Source organism: Herpailurus yagouaroundi, unplaced genomic scaffold, assembly GCF_014898765.1.
Source record: "Herpailurus yagouaroundi ecotype Mexico unplaced genomic scaffold, PumYag 140, whole genome shotgun sequence".
Classification (NCBI taxonomy): Eukaryota; Metazoa; Chordata; class Mammalia; order Carnivora; family Felidae; genus Herpailurus; species Herpailurus yagouaroundi.
This window is the reverse complement of record NW_024412395.1, coordinates 59277233-59299859: the sequence shown is the minus strand read 5'-3', so window position 1 is coordinate 59299859 and position 22627 is coordinate 59277233. Positions and strand designations below refer to the sequence as shown.

General features: G+C 36.1%; 1 protein-coding gene across 3 annotated transcripts in view; it reads left to right on the top strand.

Annotated features, from left to right (window-relative positions):
* The window catches only part of TTN (titin), a 275680-nt gene that overhangs the window by 100020 nt on the left and 153033 nt on the right, over window positions 1-22627 (top strand). The window contains exons 99-127 of one of the 3 annotated variants that reach the window (XM_040475508.1): window positions 1958-2245; window positions 2843-2935; window positions 3057-3342; window positions 3881-4064; window positions 4504-4593; window positions 4690-4957; window positions 5065-5325; window positions 6930-7139; window positions 7369-7446; window positions 7548-7574; window positions 8048-8107; window positions 8400-8483; window positions 10147-10215; window positions 11202-11249; window positions 12139-12543; window positions 12980-13039; window positions 13449-13526; window positions 13688-13765; window positions 14367-14453; window positions 14689-14769; window positions 15745-15828; window positions 16227-16310; window positions 18558-18641; window positions 18869-18949; window positions 19094-19174; window positions 19344-19427; window positions 19676-19777; window positions 20202-20309; window positions 22355-22435. The exons of the other annotated variants lie outside the window; for them this stretch is intronic. Coding sequence (XP_040331442.1) covers window positions 1958-2245; window positions 2843-2935; window positions 3057-3342; window positions 3881-4064; window positions 4504-4593; window positions 4690-4957; window positions 5065-5325; window positions 6930-7139; window positions 7369-7446; window positions 7548-7574; window positions 8048-8107; window positions 8400-8483; window positions 10147-10215; window positions 11202-11249; window positions 12139-12543; window positions 12980-13039; window positions 13449-13526; window positions 13688-13765; window positions 14367-14453; window positions 14689-14769; window positions 15745-15828; window positions 16227-16310; window positions 18558-18641; window positions 18869-18949; window positions 19094-19174; window positions 19344-19427; window positions 19676-19777; window positions 20202-20309; window positions 22355-22435 — 3624 coding nt within the window. The remainder of the gene's footprint in view (window positions 1-1957; window positions 2246-2842; window positions 2936-3056; window positions 3343-3880; window positions 4065-4503; window positions 4594-4689; window positions 4958-5064; window positions 5326-6929; window positions 7140-7368; window positions 7447-7547; window positions 7575-8047; window positions 8108-8399; window positions 8484-10146; window positions 10216-11201; window positions 11250-12138; window positions 12544-12979; window positions 13040-13448; window positions 13527-13687; window positions 13766-14366; window positions 14454-14688; window positions 14770-15744; window positions 15829-16226; window positions 16311-18557; window positions 18642-18868; window positions 18950-19093; window positions 19175-19343; window positions 19428-19675; window positions 19778-20201; window positions 20310-22354; window positions 22436-22627) is intronic. 3 annotated transcript variants of the gene reach the window in all.

Sequence of the window (22627 nt, the reverse complement as noted above, 5' to 3'; positions counted from 1 at the left end):
TATGTTATTTATTATATGTTATATTCTTACAGTACAGTAAGCTAGAGAAGAGAAAAAAATCTGCCGGTAAGGAGACTCAGACCATTCAAACCCATGTTGTTCAAAGGCCAACTATAAATATACATTATGTAATTGGCACACCATAATTCCACATATATTTACTTAAAATATATTACTATTTGTAATTTGCATGGCCAGCAAAGTAGGTGTCCTATACTCAAGGGACTAAAATCTTAGCTTGTAGATCATATCCCACAATTCTCTCCAGCAGCTAGAATTAATTCCAAGTCTACTTGGAAATTCATGTGCAAGTGGTATATGGATTTTTATGAAGCATATTTGTTTCAAAAACTTCTTAAATTTTCATCATTGAAAATTGCATTAGCTTTGCTCATTTTTAGTTATACCACACTCTAAAACATTCTCTTTTCCATTGCTAAAGGATTATTGTTTGACATATATTGCCCAAAGCTTTTAGCCTGTAAATGAATATTAATCCCAGACAAAAGAGTAAAATTTGCTTGAAAAGGAAAGAAAAAAGATGACTTAAAAGATGCTGCATATCATTATGGAAGGTGTATTTAAATATACAGTCATAGCTTGAGGCAAAGAAATAGAGTGTATCATTTAAGGAGGTCTTTTTTTATCTGATCCTCTGACCATAATGGCTTCATCCAGATGAGTCTGATGTAGACTCATCAAAATCACTTTACAAGCCAACTTCCTAGAGTAGCTGGGAGTTTGATTACCAGCTCTGATGACATAGCATGCCATTTCAGGGTACGTGCACAAGTAATAGGTTAATATCACTAATAGGCTAATATCATTGAGTTGTCTTAACTTAAAATACACTCATTGAACAGAACTTAAGTGCATTTAGTTTTAAAATATGTTTAATAAAACAAAAAAAACGTATCCTTAACAGTGTCTTATATTTATTATTTGCATCCCTGGTGGTTATTAAGTAGATAAGTACTTTCTATAGAATTCAGAGGCTATTTCTTTGTAGAAATAAAAAATTTTTTACATAGACGTCAGAAGTTTTAATCATTACAATCATGAATATTGCTTTATTTTAATATTTCTCAGAATCACTGAATAAAATCATTATATAACACTGAGTTGGACATGGCCTTCCTATCACGTTACTTGTGTATTCTTCATTGGTTTTCAGTTGACTGAGCTTCAGCTGCTGTTTCCTTTGGGCAAAGACTGGATTTTAAATGCTACTATAGCTGCATTTAACGACTAAAGATGAAAGTCACAGATAATCACGTATTACAATATGGGCTCATGGATTACTAAAATGTTGGCTTTCCTTCCCAGAGGACAGCAAGAACTGCTCCTCTAGATGAGGAGAATTCCCCAGTAGGCCCTTAGTCTTTAGGGTTTGGCAAAAATGCAGATATATGCAGGTTGGAGAGAATCAATTGTGTGCTATATGGCACAGAAGTTTATAGGAACTGCCAGTTGCAATGTTTGCAGTGCTTAATCAGGACACAGATGCTTACATGATTTATGAGCAACACGGCATCTACTCTTTGCTTATTTTTAAACCTTTGTCTTTAAAAAAAAAATCTAACAAATGTAGCTATTGCCTTCAGAAAGTAATCAACCTTGATTCAGTTCTTGGTTCAGTTCTACTACCACAACCAGTATTGCCTGTTAGAGACAAAACTTATCTCTTTTCTGAAATTCAATTTTTTTTGGCTTTTATGTTCCTTTTATGTTTAAAAATAGTCCCTTGGATGCCTGGGTGGCTCAGTTGTATAAGCATCTTACTCTTGATTTTGGCTCTGGTCATGATCTCATGGTTTGTGAGTTCGAGCCCTGCATCAGGCTCTGCACTAAAGGGGTGGAGCCTGCTTGGGATTCTCTTTCTCCCTCTCTCTGCCCCTCCCCTCCCTCTCAAAAATATATAAATAAACATTTTTTTAAAATATCTTTTCAATTCCAGAACCTAAGAAAGCGCCTGTGTTTGATCAGCACCTTACTCCAGTAACAGCAAGTGAGGGGGAATTTGTGCAGCTCAGTTGCCATGTTCGTGGATCAGAGCCGATCAGGATCCAGTGGCTGAAGGCTGGAAGGGAAATAAAGCCTTCAGACAGATGCAGCTTCAGCTTTGCTAATGGCACCGCAGTACTGGAACTTAAGGATGTGACTAAAGCAGATTCAGGAGATTATGTGTGTAAAGCTTCAAATGTGGCTGGAAGCGACACTTCAAAATCAAAAGTGACCATTAAAGGTACAGATACCTCCGAAGTATTATTCAGACCAAGTCAATGACTGGTCACATTTATTTTCTTATTACAACTTAAATAAGAATGGAATCCAATTTTTAGAAACATCAGTTCTTGCTCACTTGCAGTTATAGCCCCCTTATTATGACTGAAGTATTAGAGAATTCAATGAAAATGATTTCAACACAAATTGTCTGAAATTACCCCAGTTCACCATCCTCTTTCTTGTACCTTTTTTACTGTATCCAAGAATGTATAATTAAGTTCCAAAAATTATGCTATAATAATGTAACATGAAGTAGTCTGATGTCATAGTCCTGGAGGAAATCTATATAATAAAGCCAAGCATAGAAATATAAAATTTGATACTGATATTATAATTGTCATTCAACCTGTATGTGAGAGCTATAGCTAGTTATACTAGATATAAATGCTTATAAAATTGCTGTATCTCCCATAACCCACTCTTATACTCTCATTAGAGTCCTAGAGTGAATGATATCTTTGACATGGCCAAATTCCTAAAGCTTATTTTACAACGGAATCCTCTATTCCAATTTTAATGTAATTGTAATAACAAAACATGTAAATATGTCTTTCAGACAAACCAGCCGCAGTCCCTGTGGCTAAGAAAGCAGCAGTAGATGGGAAACTCTTCTTCGTGTCAGAACCTCAGAGTATCAGAGTTGTAGAAAGTAAGTACTTCGTGAAAAGTGCATCGTTGTCTACCCTGTACATTTTGCCACCAATTTAAATCTGCAAGAACTGATTTGGGAAAATTAAGGTCTTTATTCATTTGCTTTCATTCTTCCTTAGAAACCACTGCAACATTCATTGCAAAAGTTGGAGGTGATCCAATTCCAAATGTTAAATGGACAAAAGGGAAATGGAGACAACTGAACCAAGGGGGTCGCATTTTTATCCACCAGAAAGGCGATGAAGCAAAGTTGGAGATTAGAGACACCACAAAAACGGATTCTGGGTTGTATAGATGTGTCGCATTTAATAAACATGGTGAAATTGAAAGTAATGTTAACCTACAGGTGGATGAAAGGAAGAAACAAGAGAAGATTGAAGGAGATCTTAGAGCAATGCTGAAAAAGTAAGTTCAATTAAAAAAAAAAACAAACATGCACAGTAAATTTCCATTCACAAAAGAGATCTCTCAAGAGGTACGGACCATTCCCTCCAAGATTCAGATTATGTAAGAACATAAGCACACAGACATTCTCACAAAAACATATAAGCAAAACATCCAGTATTTGGGCATAAGTTAGTGGCTCATTAAGATCAATTTCTGAATGATCATGAGAAAGTTCTGAGAATGAAGTGAAGTTTTATTAAAATTTTGAACAAAGGAAATGGTCTACAGAGAAGTATGTATGCATCTAGATATGACATTTTTATTTCTACGTATTATTTCTCATGTTCTGAATTGTTTTCTAGAGCCAAAGTCAGATGTTTAACCGACTGAGCCACCCAGGTGCCCCTGAAAGACTAATATTTCTTGAATAAAGGACATAGCCCTATGTCTTTGTGAAGGGGAAAAGAACCTTACTGACATTTATAATCTTTAAATGATAGTCAATTCAAAATAAGTAGAAGACAGGTGATTTATGTGTATTTCTGATTTCATTTAGGACTCCAATCTTAAAGAAAGGACCTGGAGAAGAAGAGGAAATCGATATCATGGAACTTCTCAAAAATGTTGATCCTAAAGAATATGAAAAATATGCCCGGATGTATGGAATCACTGACTTCCGGGGTCTTCTTCAAGCATTTGAAATACTAAAGCAAAGTGAAGAAGAAGAGACCCATAGATTGGTATGCTCTTTTGTATATAGCATCATCTTAAAAATTTATATTTGGGGGGCGCCTGGGTGGCTCAGTCGTTTGAGCTTCCGACTTCGGCTCAGGTCATGATCTCGGGGTTGACGAGTTTGAGCCCCGCATGGGGCTCTGTGCTGACAGCTCAGAGCCTGGAGCCTGCTTGGGATTCTGTGTGTGTGTGTCTCTCTCTCTCTGCCCCTCCCCCACTCATGCTCTGTCTCTCTCTGTCTCAAAAATAAACATTAAAAAATACAGATTTAAAAAATTATATTTGAAATATCTAATATATCCCCTTTGAATTTCCAGAGCCCTACAACTGTATAAGATCACTTAGTATAACCTAAACAGCATCAAGAGTGGAAGCTGAGTAGAATCATGTATCCTCAAATTCACATTTTTTCCATATGTAATACTTAAACTTTTTCCTCCTCAGGAAATTGAGGAAATAGAGAAGTCAGAGAAGGATGAAAAGGAATTTGAGGAACTTGTATCATTTATTCAGCAAAGGCTGTCACAGACAGAGGTAAAATGAGTTATGATGATAACACAGTGAACAGGTTATTATTCAGGATTGTAAGGAAAGGAGTGACTAACATGTGTCAATTCTTTATTCTCCTAGCCTGTCACTCTGGTCAAGGATATTGAGAATCAGACAGTTTTGAAAGATGATGATGCTGTGTTTGAAATTGACATTAAGATTAATTATCCAGAGATCAAGCTTTCATGGTACAAAGGGACTGAAAAACTGGAACCCAGTGATAAATTTGAAATAAGTATTGATGGTGATCGACATACACTCAGAGTCAAAAACTGTCAACTTAAAGATCAGGGCAATTATAGACTGGTGTGTGGTCCACACATCGCTAGTGCTAAACTAACTGTAATTGGTAAGTAAAAATCATCATATTAAAAAAAAAAACTTGTGAGATTAATTCACTATCGAGCACATCTGCATGTGGTATTGAACAAAATGTTTTTTGTATCACTCCAACAGAGCCTGCTTGGGAGCGGCATCTTCAGGATGTTACTTTGAAAGAAGGCCAGACGTGCACCATGACATGCCAGTTTTCTGTGCCAAACGTAAAATCTGAATGGTTCAGAAATGGCAGAATCCTTAAACCCCAAGGTAGACATAAGACAGAAGTGGAACACAAAGTGCATAAACTGACCATTGCTGACGTGCGAGCAGAAGACCAGGGCAAGTACACCTGCAAATATGAAGACCTTGAAACTTCAGCAGAGCTCAGAATTGAAGGTGGGTGAAAGACTACGGCTGGACTCTTTCAGCACAGGTCATTGGCAGCCGTATGGGACCCCTGATGCTTGCTGTCACCCTGCCATTGCGCATATTCCAAAGTGCTTGTGTTCTCATTTCCTAACACGTACTCACAGCATTCACTCACATCTCAAAATTCACATGAAACCAAAAGGGAAATAGTCACACAAATGCCAATTCCTTTGCGTAGTTTTGGATCAAAGGCGGATACCAGTCTAAACTAAGACATGACTTTCTAACAGTTCTTTAAATTCTAAATAATTCTGCAAAATTCAACAAGTCTTTATAATTTTACCAGTTTCCATAATTCTCACATCTGTGATTCTTATTCTAAGAAAGAAATCACAGACATGACCAGATTTCATAGCTGTATCTAAAAGATCTTGGCTATGAGTTGATGTTTTGTTTATAGAAATTAATTTGAATCTACCTATTAGATAAAATTAACAACATAGGGGGTGTGTGATTAGCAGCTATTTTTCAAAAATAATTATTTCATGTGAGGATTATATTCCAATCTTCTAAATCTCTGAAATAAAGTGAAATCTGAGGATTTAGGAGCAGCAGTATTCATTTCCCAATCCTTTGACTGTATGCACTATCCGAAGACACCCTGGGGTTCTATTGAGCAACATTTTGGCTATAATGATAGCATCTACTTCCAGTTGATGCCCACTCATAGTTGTTGAAATACAACTATATGACTTTTCAATTTCTCTGACTTGCTTTAAATGGGTATTAATGCCTGGTTGTATTTTAAAGCTCAAAAATTTTTCTTATTTTCAATTTAAAGGATCCAGTTGAAACCACTTATCATTTTTTAAATAATTGTATTCTTATATGATCCCTCAAAAAAAAAAAAAAAAAAGAAAAGAAAAGCTCACCAGAGTACTTATGATGTCGAAGATGTTCTTGATACTGTTATACATTGAATTCCAGACTTCCAAATAAAATTTTGCAGAAGGACCGCCTACTCCAGCCCATTCTCCTACTAACCATGCCTGCAATTCCCATGGATTGACTCCTTTGTGTATGTCCACAGGTGCTTACAAGCAGGTTTCAGAATCTGATAAATGAATCTTGTGAAATTTTAAAGTCCAGACTTCCTACTGAGTTTACATTATTTCACAAGGAAAGTTATAACATAGTAGATAATAAACAATTCTAGGTCCTGAATAGCAAGATTATTTTTACAGAAGATAGAATGTCAAAGGAGAATAAATTACAGAGTAAAGTTAAGTTTATGTTCCCTTTATTTTGAACCCAAATTTCACTAACATTTTAAAGTTTAATTTGACTTTTGGGTTATAAGCACCTTTGACTGTTGCCTTTGTGCAAATATTTTAAGGACTCTCAGGGATTTCTTTATACTTTCCTACACTGGTCTTGAAGGAATACACTTAAGTATTGGGATAATTTTTTGTTACTGATGCAGACAAGAGCTCTTTCTTTTTTGTTTTACATTTTCGGCCTTTGTTATATTCCAACTGGAGACAAAGATGGAGAGTTTAACTGTCTGAGGAGAAAGGAGACTACAAAAACTTCCTCCCTGTACAATCTAACTTTGACTCCTCTTTGTGCAGCTGAACCAATTCAGTTTACGAAACGCATACAGAACATTGTGGTGAGTGAGCATCAGTCTGCCACCTTCGAATGTGAAGTGTCCTTTGATGATGCCATTGTAACATGGTATAAAGGACCAACAGAACTGACTGAGAGCCAGAAATACAACTTCAGGAATGATGGTCGCTGCCATTATATGACCATCCACAATGTGACCCCAGATGATGAAGGTAATTCAGTTCACAGGGTCCTTGTGAATATATCATTTAAATCTTGTCCATTTTATATACTTGTACCCAAATTTACACTTACACTCTGTAATTTTATATAGAATACTTTTTAAGGAAAGAGAATTATATCTAAATATACATAAACAAATTCAAATTAAATCCTGTATTTAAATAAAGAAGGGTAATTTACAAACACCAGAAAACAAAGTTTGAGGATTCTTCTCCTTAGGTGTCTATTCGGTAATTGCTCGACTGGAACCAAGAGGTGAAGCCAGAAGCACAGCTGAACTGTACCTAACAACTAAAGGTCAGAAAACACCCCATGAAAGTCACACTGCAGCCTTTGAAACAACGAAGCCTGCCCAGAGGATTCTAAATACAAAAATGTCATTTTTTTTTCTTTTGCAGAAATCAAACTTGAGATGAAGCCTCCTGGTAAGTTAAAAAAAAAAAAAAAAAAAAAAAGAAAGAAAAGAAAAGAAATCAACCCTTGTTCACCATATAGTCAACATAATTTTGTAAATGATAGAAGCCAAACTGAAAAGTCTAAAAGTATTGTTTATTTTTTCAGTCCAATATTATTCAGTAAAAATTATTTTCAGGAAATAAGATAAATGTTAGGCTTTGTGAGCTTGGGAAATTAGAGATAATAAGGTCTCATCTAGCTGGTATCTAGGATCATGCCACAATTGTGTGGCCATAGAACAAAACCAGTTTTCACAGGGAATCAACCTGCCTATGTGGTTACTTACAAAAGAATTCTAATATCTCTCTATATTAGATTCTATATACAGGTGTCTGTAGATTAGATTCTGCTGTGGTAAATGCCTGACAAACACATCTTAGTTGTCTAATAAATATGTGTTGTTTCAATCCCTCGATGCTGATCGTTAAATGTTCCTTTTCAGATATTCCTGACTCCAGGGTTCCAATCCCAACCATGCCTATCAGAGCAGTCCCTCCAGAAGGTAAGACCCAACACCAAGACCCCTGGGCTTGCAGCAACAATTTTCTACCATTAGGAAATTAGCGATGCCAAACCACAGCAGAAAGCCAGAACACATCATATTCTTCACTGTATATTTAAAAATCAAAGCAGAAGAGTAGTAACAATTATAAATACATGCTATTTTTATTTTCTCTGGTTGATTAATTTATAGTATAACACCTTTGAGTACTGAAAGTAATGAATCAGACTTTTCATTATACTTCACACCAAATAAAAAACCAAACCATGATGATGGCATTTCTTTTCTTCAGAAATCCCTCCTACGGTTGTTCCTCCTATTCCTCTGTTGCTACCAACACCTGAAGAAAAGAAACCACCAGCAAAACGCATTGAAGGTATTTTATGTTATCTACCTAAATGTCAAAGTATATAATTAATTATTGCAGACCTGGAAAATGTTGTCAAATGCAACGTGTTGGCCCTCTAGTGGTCAACAGGTTGAATTGCCTTTCAAAATGTAAATTATTTACTTTCAATACTTTAAATATGTGTAAGACAGACATATGATTAAAACTATGAAAATAACCATCAAACCAAATGCAGTGCTTGATATTAAAATATTTTATCTTAATGGAATCACTTAAACATTAATGGCAAATTGATTTCATGTTTCTTATTATATATGTATATATATGTACAATATATTTTATAGTGTATATGTATATATACATATATACACATGTACATATGTATATATACACGTATATGTATATATATGTATATGTATATATACATGTGTATACGTGTGTGTGTGTGTGTGTGTGTATATATATATATATATATATAATGGAATTAATTTCTAGTGAAGTTCCTGAGGATAACCCATACTAGTTTATGGTCATGTTGCAAATTATAGTTTGTATTTTTTTCTCAATTACAATGTTAACGCCTTTTTAAAATTTGCTGTTTTGTTACAAAAATATGACTTAGAACATCTTTGATATATTTGATTTCTTTTTTCCTTAGCTAAGGAATGAGTTAACTGATAAAGAGCTCTTGAGTATGTCAGGGAATTTCCCTTTTCAAATACTTCAATAGACAAATTATGCTATTTGTCCCCCAAGCTATTCAACTAAATCAGTCAGCAGACTTCCTGGGACTTTCTAGAGTTCTGAAAGTTGAGAATTGCTGTCAGAATTCTCGCATCAGGAAAAAAAATCTGCATGTCAAAACCAGATATTTCCATAGTCAGATTTTTGTGTAGCAGTTTCCAGGGTTTGGCATGCTAGTCCCCTAATATCTGCTACCATTGGTGTCAAGAGGTTGAGCTAGTTTTCAGCCAGCCTCAGGGAAACTATAGTAGACAAACAAAAAATGAAAAACTTCCAGTTTTGTGATGAATCCATCTCAATAACAAAAGCATTTTTATAACTTATATGAATAGTTAAGTATATTTCATCTACTTCTGAGAGCAAAGAAGAACAAGAATTAAAAATCATAAATTAAATTTCCATTTACATGTGTTGTCAGAAATAATAATCATATCTTAATGAATGAGTCTTGGAATGATACTGTCAACATGGCTAAGTTTGACTACCCACTAAAATATGAGACCTTATTTTAAAAGTTAAAAACTGTGTTATTCATGAATATCAAAAGCTGTAATCAAGTTATGAGTAAGGGCCATGATCAAAGTATAATGTCAGCAACAACAAAGAATACTACTACAGTATCATAGATAGGACTTTTAAGTTTACTAATTCACTTGTTCTTCTTTCTGACAAATTTAAAGTGCTCTTATCTAAGTGAAACAAAGTGAAAATGTGGACCTTTTCTATTTATGGTATCACAGGTTCATGGGCTCGGTGTTTTGAAAACTTGAACTGTAGACAGGCATAAAATCACCCTACATATTCTATCTCCATCCAAAAAACATTTTCTGCATTCTAGCACAAGACCTTTCTTAAACAAGGTATCTTGCAATAATGTTGCAAGATCTCATTACCATCAAAGCCTGGAAACATTTTACTTGTTTACCTCTGACATTCTTTTTTTTAGTGACCAAAAAAGCTGTGAAGAAAGATGCCAAAAAAGTTGTTGCAAAGCCCAAAGAAGAGGCACCTACAGGTATTATAATTAATTAGTCAAAATTGAATGTTACTGCTTTTCTCCTGGTTAACAATTTTTAATGCCAAATAGTGGAGGCTGAGGAAGGTAAGAGTTTGAATTCACAAAATGGAACCTCTGCCTTCCTTCACTCACGCCCTCTTCTTGATTGAACTCAGTCCTCACTTTCTTTTCGTCAACTTTCTACTTTCTCCTTTTTTTCTTCCCTGTCCACCTGTGCCTGTGTCTGTCCATGGCACACAGCAGTAGCACCAGAGCTCTTGTTATCTCTGGATGGCACCTCCAGTCCCATGGCTGCTCTGGAGTCAGTTGTACCAATAGAAGGCCAAGGACTGATGCTAATTTCAGTGGCTGTTCCAGCCCAACTCACAACCCTTCCTGGCTCATCTTGCTGCCAGTCCCTGAAGAAAAATAAAACACTTTTTGAAGGAGGATCAATTCAGTTACTTCCATTTGTACCAAATCCTGGAAGTGTTTTAGGAGGGAGACTAGATAACTAAATTGAAGCAAATAGTTTTACCTATTTAACCAAGATTAGAGTAAGGAAGTCCTCCTGAAGGAAGGAGAGTCCAGGAGCACAAGGCACCATTCCCAGAGATGTTTCCCTGAGTGACCATTTGTGAAACATTATGGTATAAGAGGAAGCTCAAAAAGTGTGGATATTTTCTCAACTTCATAGTTAACCACTGAAAAAATGAAACACGCCTTATTTTCTGGCATTAGACTTATTGAATAGTCTCTTCATGTTTCATGTTCATTGAAATTGTTTTAAATCGACCTAAACTAGAATCAGAGTTCAGCCTTTCCCCATTTTTGTTAATATGGCATTGCCTAGCAATTCTGGTGGGCTAAATTTGGAAGTTATAAAGGCATTTAGTCTAGTAGTCACAGATAGTACAAATGACTAACAAAGCGCAGAGGATTGGTAAACATTAAATAATGCATGATCTAAAGATAAACGTATTTTCTATTCTTTTAAATCCCAGAGGTTGCCAAGAAGCCCCTGCCTCCTACTGCCTTAATTCCAGCAAAAGGTAAATGAAATGATATTGTTAAATATTTTTATTTACTCCTGAGATTTGCATCTCCGCTCTGGATTCTTTTTTTAAATATGAGGCTTCTAGTTGATCGTAAAGTTGTGGCATCTCCTCTGCCATATTCAAATTAGTACTAGAAATGACGATTTCCTATTGCTCCAATCCCAGAAAGGGAATCAGAGGCGACGTTGATGCAGTCAGCCTCAGTGGAAACAGCAGTGGTGAGGGGTGGAAAGGGAGGCAGCATCCTTATTGTTTTAGTTGTAGTTAACACAAGTACTAAGGATCACGTAAACAATGTTAGCCTTCATTTTTTTTAAGCTGTTGTTATAAAAACAACTATTTGACTTGGTTACATAATTTTAAGTATCATCTTTACAAAACTGATAAGAGAGTCATATTCAACTATCAGAAATGTAGCTTTAAAATTAGAAATGTTTCTGAAAGAATAATTAGAAACTTAAATAGAGGTTAACATTAAATATAAATTCCATTAAATGATCAAATGTTAAAATATCCTTGTGGGAAACCAGGGGCTTCGCAAACTGGAGGTCCTTTAGAACAATGGAGGGTGTGTCCATTTGATATTTACTGAATGCTGTTTTGTTCACACTGGAAAAATCCTCAAATTAAGAGTAGAGTGCATCTTGATACTCTTTATTGTGTTCCATAGTCAACAAAAATTTAAATGGACTCAACACACAGAAAATATGACAAATTATCGACATAACACTGAGATCCAAACACTGATATTGTTTGACAACAGGCTTTGGTTTATGAAGTAATTGGATATGGATATAATTATGGATAATGGATATAATTAATATGCTAATATTGTCATTTGATGTATCATTCATTCATTCATTCATTCATTCATTCATTTTAGCTCCTGAAATTATCGATGTATCCTCCAAGGCGGAAGAAGTGAAGATAAAAACCATAACCAGAAAGAAAGAGGTTCAGAAAGAAAAAGAAGCCGTGTATGAGAAAAAGCGTGCCGTCCATGAGGAGAAGAGAGTTTTCATTGAATCTTTGGAAGAACCTTACGACGAACTAGAAGTGGAACCATACACGGAGCCATTTGAAGAACCTTATTATGAAGAACCAGATGAAGATTATGAGGAGACCAAGGTAGAAGCTAAAAGGGAGGTTCATGAGGAATGGGAAGAAGATTTCGAGGAAGGCCAGGAATACTATGAAAGGGAAGAAGGTTATGACGAAGGGGAGGAAGAGTGGGAAGAAATTTACCAAGAGAAAGAAGTAATTCAAGTGCAAAAGGAGGTTCACGAAGGTATGTATCAACTGGGCGCCTTTTGTTCTCCTTCTTCTCAGTTCCTCATATTTTCAATGTTGTTACCCTGATCTGTAATGGATATGAAATCAATGAAATGATCATTTAGGTCTTAAGGTTAGAAATTTTTAGAAACTTAATCTTTAAGTTTCTGTAATTATTTTCAGGCTTTGACATTGTAAGCGGAAACATTCAGTCCTATTACTGAATTACGAGTGCTATTTTCTAATGCAGAAATTCAGGGTTTACTCCCACTACCTTGCTGCATCTCTGCTTGATCCTGCTTCGAAATCCAGCTGCAAGAGATCGTGTTTCCAATAATGATCCCAAACACAATACTTTCCATGATTATATATTCTGATTTCCTTTGCAATTGATACAAACTACTAGAACTCACCTATTTAAGCATCCCTTCTTATTCCTGTTTTTGTTAAAGAATCCCGTGAGAGAAAAGTTCCAGCAAAAGTGCCTGAAAAGAAAGCACCGCCTCCAAAAGGTATGTAATTAGAATTATTTAAGTAGATCAGAGCATCGACATCATTATCATGGCTTGTTTGGCAAAGATGTATAAACCACCAGTTCAATCCAATAGGCACAACTTCTTCTCTAAGCTTTATTGTATCAACGAATTTTTTTCCTAAGAATATCTAATTTATTTAATGCAAAATTTAAAAAGATAATAAAAAGATTATTATGATAAATATTTTTAAAAATAACCAAAATATTTGAAGTACAGAACCTTGTACTTAAAGTTCAGAGTACCAAACTTGTTTCTTTCTTTAAAATTATATACATATTATATATGCATGTAAACATATATACATACATATATGGATACATAGGGAGAAAGAGAGAATTTTAATAGAAATTCTAAAAGTACTGCAATTTCTTTAAAATGCTTGCAGTTATAAAGAAGCCAGTAGTTGAAAAAATTGAAAAGACTTCTCGAAGAATGGAGGAGGAGAAAGTTCAAGTTACCAAAGGTATTATGATTTAAGACATTTCTAGTACCATGTACACACGTCGTCTGTTTACTGATGTATGTTCCCGTGTTAGTTATTTATATAATCATCTAAAGTATTTTTAAATTTTGTGCAAATCCATATTCTTCACAATACAAATATATCTGTACATATTTTTTAAGTACCCGAAGTTTCAAAGAAGATTGTTCCACAAAAACCTTCTCGGACTCCAGTGCAGGAAGAAGTAATTGAAGTGAAAGGTATACATCTTTGTCTTTCCAGCTACAAGTTTTAAACATTTTTATTTATGTCTATGGATATGTGTACATATATTACTAAACAATTCACAAACCTGAAACTACCAACATGAAGACATGTTTATACAGTATATATTTTATGTCGAGTTGCACATAATGCATAACTTAAGGACATAATAACATTCCCTTTGTTTCTAATTTTGCTTTAAAATTACATAATTTTTTTTAATCTAAGGAAGGCTTTGTTTAATGAATAGTCTTCTAACTTTACTATGCAATGCATCCCATTGCATATAATATTCCCCATCCTCTTGTTCATGTGAAGAAACCGTAATGGATTTGGAAAAGCACCACATTATGTGTGAAGAAGTTGTGTCTATTTGATTCCCACTTAATAATGTTTGGTAAAGGCTGCATGGGTTGTTTGTCCTTATATATCAAAATATGATTTGTTTTCTTGTCAATACTGACTTTATTCTCAAGCTCTCATATTAACCCATTCATTCTGTATCTAAAGACTTACACAGAGTATGTAATCTATGTATTTGATCTGGTATCTTGTCTTAGAAAAACAAATACTAAATGTGAAATGCTCTCTTTGAAGTCCCAGCTGTGCATACAAAGAAGATGGTTATTTCAGAAGAAGAGATGTTCTTTGCTTCTCACACAGAGGAGGAAGTGTCAGTCACAGGTATAAGGCACATTTGAATTTGGGGGCTCAGATGGAAGGGCGTCAGATGAATTTTTATCCCTCTTCTTCTTACCTAACTTGTGATTCTATAGGCATCTCTGTCTCCTTGTAGCTCTCTGTCATCTTTTCATTGCACATTGTCTCTGTTTTAATTCGTATTTCAATATTCTTTGTAAATTATAATTACCACCCACAATATGGCACACCAGTAATTAAAATGTACATTTTTTTAAAGTCCCTGAGGTACAAAGGAAAACTGTTACTGAAGAGAAAATTCATGTTGCTGTTTCCAAAAAGACTGAGCCTCCACCTAAAGGTATTAGTGATTCCTTCTAAGTTTAAAATCTTTTAAAATTTCTATAGCAGATCCAAGCGTCCGGACATGTTAATATTGTATAATGGATTTGGTCACATGGTCAGCAGACCTATGGCCACTGTGTACAATGGACATTACAGGGGGATGGGAGACCATGAGGAGCACACAAGAGAGAGGAATGAGCATAAATGGAAACTCTGTTCTCTGCTTCAGAGACCTTACAATCTAGCGACCAGCTTTTTGGAAATAGAGATTTGATGTCCTGGAGCCAGCTCATACCAACTCCCCCAGAGCTGATGGTTAAGTTTCAGGGATGCTGCGACCCAGTGTGCAATACCTCCATGACTGAAAGTTAAACTATATGAACTTACAATTAAACAAATTATATTAAAAACCATGATCATAGTTAAAACTCTCTGCTTCCACTTTTACTGCACTTTATTATTATTATCTCTGTCTCTGAGGTTGTTTCCATCTATTGTGCCTACGTAGTCGAAGTACTGGATTGCGGTGGGCAACTGCACATCTCTTCCCAAGTCCATGACAATGTCACCATGCTCAGTAGCCAGGGAGGGAGTGTTTGCACCATCACAGAAATTGGAAAATGGCAGCTGCTACAAATTAGGGCTCCCCTTCCCTCACACCCCCTCCCCAAATCGTTACATATTTAGGATACAAAAACTATTTAAGGTAATCTAATGCAATCATTATAATGCAGTCACTTTGTACACATAAAGTTTCTAAGACTGGCATCTGGGGCACTTTCTAGGAAAGTGGAGGCTCCTGCAGTCCAGTCGAAGGTGACTAACAGCCACATTTTCAGTTCCCTTCACACTCGTTTCTCACGTAGAAGTTTCTTGCATTCGTTTGTCATAAAAGAGAAATGTCTACACTTTATTTTAACACTACCTTGCAACCACATATACCTTGTTGTAAAAACACAAGATTTCTCAAAAATGGCACTCTTTTTTAAAGTCCCTGAGCCACCTAAGAAACCAGTCCCAGAAGAAGTGGTTGCTGTTCCCGTTCCTAAAAAGGTGGAGCCCCCACCAGCCAAAGGTAGAATAATATTTTGGGAAAAAAATTTCTCCATGTCTGTCTTTTTTTTTTTTTTTTGTATCTTTTTCTATGGGATCTGTGTATTAACGAAACAGCATCTGTCAACCATTTGTAATGTATTTAGTTCTGTGTATGTTTATTTCATTAATTGTGGTAATGTATTATACGAGTATCAGTAACATTTAGACCATACTAACTGGGTCTTTGTTTCATGGAATGTATGTAGTGTCTCTATGGTACTGATTTATTTAGCATACATTTCTACCACAAGTAGAGCATGTTTAATTACTTCCTAAATTCTTACACTCTTACTGAGGATTTATGCTTTAGTATAATCTTAAATGTCTCAGAAGGAGACTCGAATTCTCAACATTGTTTCAACAATGGTATCTTTAAAGTTCCTGAAGTTCCCAAGAAACCTGTGCCAGAGGAGAAAAAGCCCGTTCCTGTACCCAAAAAGGAACCTGCTGCTCCCCCAAAAGGTACACCAGAACTGATCATGGGGCAACCCTTTGCCTCAAATGCCAGTCTTTTGTTTTATGTGGTCTTCAACCGCATGCTATGCTGTCTTAGTATTTTGTGTCTTTTAGATGCCCCTCGTGTTTTTCATTTGTTTACCACCTTCCAGGGCTGTACTCTTGGCATGCATTATTTATGACACTGAACATCCCAAAGACATCACCAAAGTGTTCTTAAAAGAAGTAACTATGTCAAACTGCTGTCTTAAATTTTTAATATCTTTCCTGTCTCAGAAAGAAGAAATTTTGTGAAACTCGTATTCAGCAGGCGTGTTTGGAAGAAAAACTCTTTCACCCCTTATATATGGGATGTTTTTCTTTTCTTTTTTTTAATTTTTTTTTTCAACGTTTATTTATTTTTGGGACAAAGAGAGACAGAGCATGAACGGGGGAGGGGCAGAGAGAGAGGGAGACACAGAATCGGAAACAGGCTCCAGGCTCTGAGCCATCAGCCCAGAGCCTGACGCGGGGCTCGAACTCACGGACCGCGAGATCGTGACCTGGCTGAAGTCGGACGCTTAACCGACTGCGCCACCCAGGCGCCCCTGGGATGTTTTTCTTAATACAAAACACTTCCATGAGTTATAATGAGAGACAAAGAGTAGCAACCTTCTGACGTGTTTGGCAGAACTGAATATTAACTAGACAAAGATTGTACAATGCTGCTAGTAACTGTCACTCTTCTGAAAAGTCCATAGTGGTGAGTCTAGAATAGTGGGAAACATTGATTTTCGACATGTACTTTCACCGTGTTTCCCGACTTTAATTGAATGTCAGTATTTGCCATAAATGTTACGATTATCTATTACCTAGTCAGAGGCCTTTTGGTCTAGGTATGTTTGGATTCGATGTGCTAATCCTTTACTTTGCTTTTGAATTTGGTTTGTTTTGTGGGGGTGGGTGGTGGTATAAGACAGACTTTATGGATGCAGTGAAACTACAGACTGCACACATCTGGTCTGTTACAGAGAGATTCAGCAAGAATTCAGTAGCATCCAATTTAGGCTTACTGAAATCATCATGTTCCCATTTTGCCTGACTTCCATTGTCCAGTTTCTTCCTGAATCAAATCTGTTTCTCCTCTTTCTCAAACTCTTGACTGTTTCAGAATTCTGGGTCTTTTTTTTTTTTAATCGAATGATTTGTAAAATGATTTCTGATTATCTAATCATTAAAATATAATGAGTATATGAAGATAAAATATATTAAAAGATCATATTACTAAAACCAATACTCATACCAAAGCCACTTGATCACTCCTGAAGGAGACACAGAGACATGTCTCACCATTGAAATAAATACACATAGTAACATATATAGATATGCATAAACACCCATATATAGATAATATATACAGACAGAAATGTGTATCTGTATAATTACATCGAGATGTTACAAATGCAAGTAGAGAAGTGCAGGAGTTCACAAAAACTGCTATCCTGTTTGAAATGGAAACAATTATTGCTGGTAATGCATCCTGTTAAAATAAAATACATCTGCTGGTTCAAAATTCCACACCATCAACACTTAGATAAACTAAACTGTTGTTAACCTTTTTGGGTCAGAGATCCTTTTGAAAACAATGAAGCCTCTTAGAGAAAAGAATATATGCACATACCCACAAAATTTCACACACAGAGCTCCCAAAGCCATTGACACATGGATATCAGATGGAAAAGCCAATTTACTCTAGAATGAGTGTTTCCTGATTTTTCAACACACTACGGTTGCATCAAAAACAAACAAAATCAGAAGAGAGATGGGAAAAAAATGCTAACATGTAGATACAATTATTCTAAATATGTCTTAGTCTAAGATAGTCTTAGATAAATTAACTCCATTGTCATTATGGATTCCATTTCTCCATACAAAACATCACAACACTTTGCTATATTCTATATCTACACACTATATTGTTTGTGTAGTCACTGGTTTGTTTTATCAAAAGCATACCGATATGTAAATAAGTTATGTACATATCTTTTTGTGTATATAACTCACTTTTAATTGCTTGAATGCTTCTGTAACACTACTTGTGGCATTTATCACATCATGACCTTTGTAACATTATAGTCTAATTTTCTGTGTTATTTTGCCAATACATCGAAACTCTATAACGTTAATTAACTACTAAAGATTTGTGTATGTGCCTATGTCCATTCATAAAAGTGGTATATGTCTGAACTAATGTTCTGTTTAAAAAACTTTAAGTCCCAGAGGTGCCAAAGAAACCGGTCCCTGAAGAAAAGATTCCTGTTCCTGTCGCAAAGAAAAAGGAAGTTCCACCAGCTAAAGGTACAGTGTCTTGCGTGGTAAAGGAGCCCTATTTTTATGTCTTGAGTACAAAACACTTTTGTGTTTCCTTATGTGTTGAGTTACTTTAATTCAAAATGAGTGTTTTATGGTGTGAGTAATAATTCAACAGAAGTGCCTGTCCACCTGCCTACTCTTTTACAAAATAGCTGTAAATTAGCTACTTGGGAAAATATAAATTCATTTCTAAAAATTCATGTCTTTTCAAGTTCCTGAAGTACAGAAGAGGGTTGTCACAGAAGAAAAAATAACCATTGTTACTCAAAGAGAAGAATCTCCACCACCAGCAGGTACTTAATTCCATCTTCATAAATAACCTTGTCTTTCCTTGAGGCTTCTTTAATTGCATGTCTTCTTTCATGGGCATGCCAATTCTGTGTTGCTCATTTATTTTGCCATTCTGGGAATTTTAAAATCAAATACTATTCTTTAAGTGCCAGAAATACCAAAGAAGAAAGTTCCTGAAGAAAAAAGACCCGTTCCTCAAAAAGAGGAAGAAGTTCCACCACCAAAAGGTATCGCCTCTCTCTCTTTCCAAGAACCATCTTACATAATATTATGTGACAAGGCAAATGATAGTTTTGTTAGTTCTGTGATATTGAGTGCATTGTGGGTGTATATCTGTGTTTGGGGTTGGCCTTCGGTGAGATGACTCTGAGGTGCTAAAAGTACATGTTTCTAAAGTGCCAGCTCTACGTAAGAAACCCGTCCCTGAAGAAAAAGTTCCTGTGCCAGTTCCTGTCGCTAAGAAAGCTCCTCCTCCCCGAGGTAGGATTTGACAAAAATCTTTTAGCTTGTGAATTCTTCCTTTGTTCCATCACGTGTCTTTCTGCGTGACCCTCTGTCTCTCTTCTGATTGAATTGTTATGTGTACATCATTGTGATATGTTACGTAACTTGTTTTCCCATTGTGTTAGTGAGAACGGTATATTGTGTATTTATTACCCAAACTCCTAGGGAGAGAAAATTATTAAGATTCTTAAAATTTAAACTTCAACTTTAATGCTTTTTTAAAGCTGAAGTTTCTAAGAAAACTGTGGTAGAAGAAAAAAGATTTGCTGCCGAAGAAAAACTATCTGTTGCAGTTCCTCAAAGAGTGGAAGTCATGCGACATGAAGGTATATAATCAGAAGTGAGGGAGGAAATGGGTGTGTGTGTTTCCTCAATGTCCTTCTTTCCAGATGTGACTGTTTACCTTACAAGTTGTCCTTATCGGTGTCTACATGCCATAGCTTTCTGAGACTGAGTCTTTTGTGTCTGCATTGGTCCTAAATCATTCCAAGACAGTGAACGGGGTGCTGAAAATGTGATAATTGTCCAAAGTGGCCACACTTGGACATCATCTGAATATTCTTCTCAGTCTTGGGCTGTACTGTTCTCTTATCTTAAATCAGCTCTCACTTCCATGTAATGAGGGAAGCACTATGAAGCCACGCCCTCAGCAGAGAAGAACCATTATCTATCTGTAGGGAACATATGGCTATTACCAGTATTTCAGGAGACTGAATTTAAATTAAATATTATCTTTTAAAATATCTGCAGAGGAGGAGTGGAGTTATTCAGCAGAAGAGGAAAGAGTGTCCGTTTCAGTTTATAGAGAAGAGGAAAGAGAGGAGGAGGAGGAGGAAGTGGAAGTTACAGAATATGAAGGTAAACAATGCCCTGATCCAGAGATGATCTGGAGTCTTGATGGGCTGTTTTCTTTCACAGATTGTTTCTCAGATTAATGAAAGTGACACAAATTCAGTGAGCATCTGTGGGCCTCATTAGATGTATCTGTTGATCAAAACACAAGATTCAGGAGCAGGACTTAGAGTAAACATCCAATGTATTTCTTGTCCATCCTCTCTTACTTGGCTATAGGTAAGGGGGAGAGAAAAGGCTTCATATTTATAGGTTACTCATGGTGCACGTATCGCCATACACATGTATCCTTTCAGTAGACAGGACTCGATTTCAGCATGGTGGGCTAGCATAAACTTCACCTGGTAGTCTAATGTCTAAAACATGGGTAACATAAAGCAGTGTTGATAGCACAACTCACAGTTTTTAAATGAATAAGAAATTGTGTTATTATATTCCAGAAGTCAAGGCCATGTTTGATAGTGAAGCACTGAACACATAGGCTTTTCTTATATTTCATGTGTGGAGAAAACAATGATGTAATATCTTTGATTGAATTAGCTATTCAGATGTCCCCATACCTATAATGCTAGTTCTCTATTGCTTCATAAGGATTGAACAATAAGCTTTATTTCAGTCCTTTTCAATGAGTAAGATACCACTAGGTTTACTGTTAAAGTGCAGCACTCTGGCTGAAGCTATATATCTGAAAGAACTTCCTTAAGAAAGTTCCGACATAGCTCTGCTTTAAAGAAAAATCAGTAAGCTCTGTAACAAATTGACCCTTTTTCTAATAAAAAGATAAATAGAATTCTATATGTAGATGCCCTTGAGAGTGCATTTCTGGCTAATAAATGTGCCCCACTTCTTCTCCACGTGGAAGAAAAGTCCATATAAAATTCCCAGGGGCAATCATAACGGAATGGCTTGGAGCAGAGCAAGACGGGACATGAGTCCCAAGAGGAAGCCCACCGGTTCTGTTGTGCTTCCTGGGAAAGGCCATGGTGTTGGGTGTAAGTCAGGAATCTAATAGATCAAAGAGGGCCCCATCCCTTTTAGACATGTTTGGGAAACCAAACATAACATGTGTATAAAGAAAGCTCTCGGGGCGCCTGGGTGGCTCAGTCGGTTAAGCAGCTGACTTCGGCTCAGGTCATGATCTCGCGGTCCGTGAGTTCGAGCCCCACGTCAGGCTCTGTGCTGACAGCTCAGAGCCTGGAGCCTGTTTCAGATTCTGTGTCTCCCTCTCTCTGACCCTCCCCCGTTCATGCTCTATCTCTGTCTCAAAAATAAATAAACGTTAAAAAAAAAAAAGAAAGTTCTCACTGCATGAATCTGATTTCAACTTTTGACAGTACACATTATAAATCTCTTTCTGTATATGGACTCTAGTTAAAAAGAGAGATGTTCTATGATGTTCTTAAGTTTTCATTAAGCCTGGGAGATTTAGGGAGAGGATGGGTAGTCTGTTAAGTTGGCTTTTAGTGTAAAGAGATGTGTCTATAACTAGATTCTATTCTATAATACTATACACATAGATTCAAAAATCATATGAAGACACCTGTCTCTTCTACCATACCTGTCCCCACAAAGATGGAAAAAAATACACCACCCAGTATCCAAGTCCTCAGTAGGTTTTTCATATGTAATACAGGCTTTTTTATAAACCCATTTACGATTCCTCAAGTGTATGTTGCTGCCCTGAAGCCTTCAAACCTAGAGTGCTCTGTTATTTTTGAAACCTATCTTCAAATGCTTGTGCTCTTATTAATTTAGCCACTAGGATTGTTTTTTATGTCGTGTACTTGTCCTGTTATTCCTGTGAATACAAGCATTATTATCTTTATGATACACTTGAAAATTAAATTATTGAAACTTATTTTCCACATGCTTCATTGAGGCACATGCTTTGACTAAAATGCACTTCTTTGGGTATCTTAAATGGGAACAATCGGGGATCTGGCACGTGTTAAACTTTTTATTATTTTAATTGCTCTTTGAAGTAATAAATTACAGCTGAAGTTAAACTTGAAAAGCACTACAACTTTTCTTTAAAACTGATGTCTTTAAAGTGATGGAAGAGCCTGGGGAATATGTCGTGGAAGAAAAGATGCACATTATTTCTAAGAGAGTGGAGGCCGAACCTGCCGAAGGTACACCGACTCTTGTGTTAATTTGACCCCACGTGTGTTTGGCTTGTCCCATTCTTTATGTCCTCTTGTGGTTAGTTTATCACTTGTATTGCAAGTATTGATAGCCATCATGTCTAAGTAAAAAGATTCCATATACTTTTATCGAAAAGAAATCTGGGGGCACCTGGGTGGCTCAGTCACTTAAGCACCTGA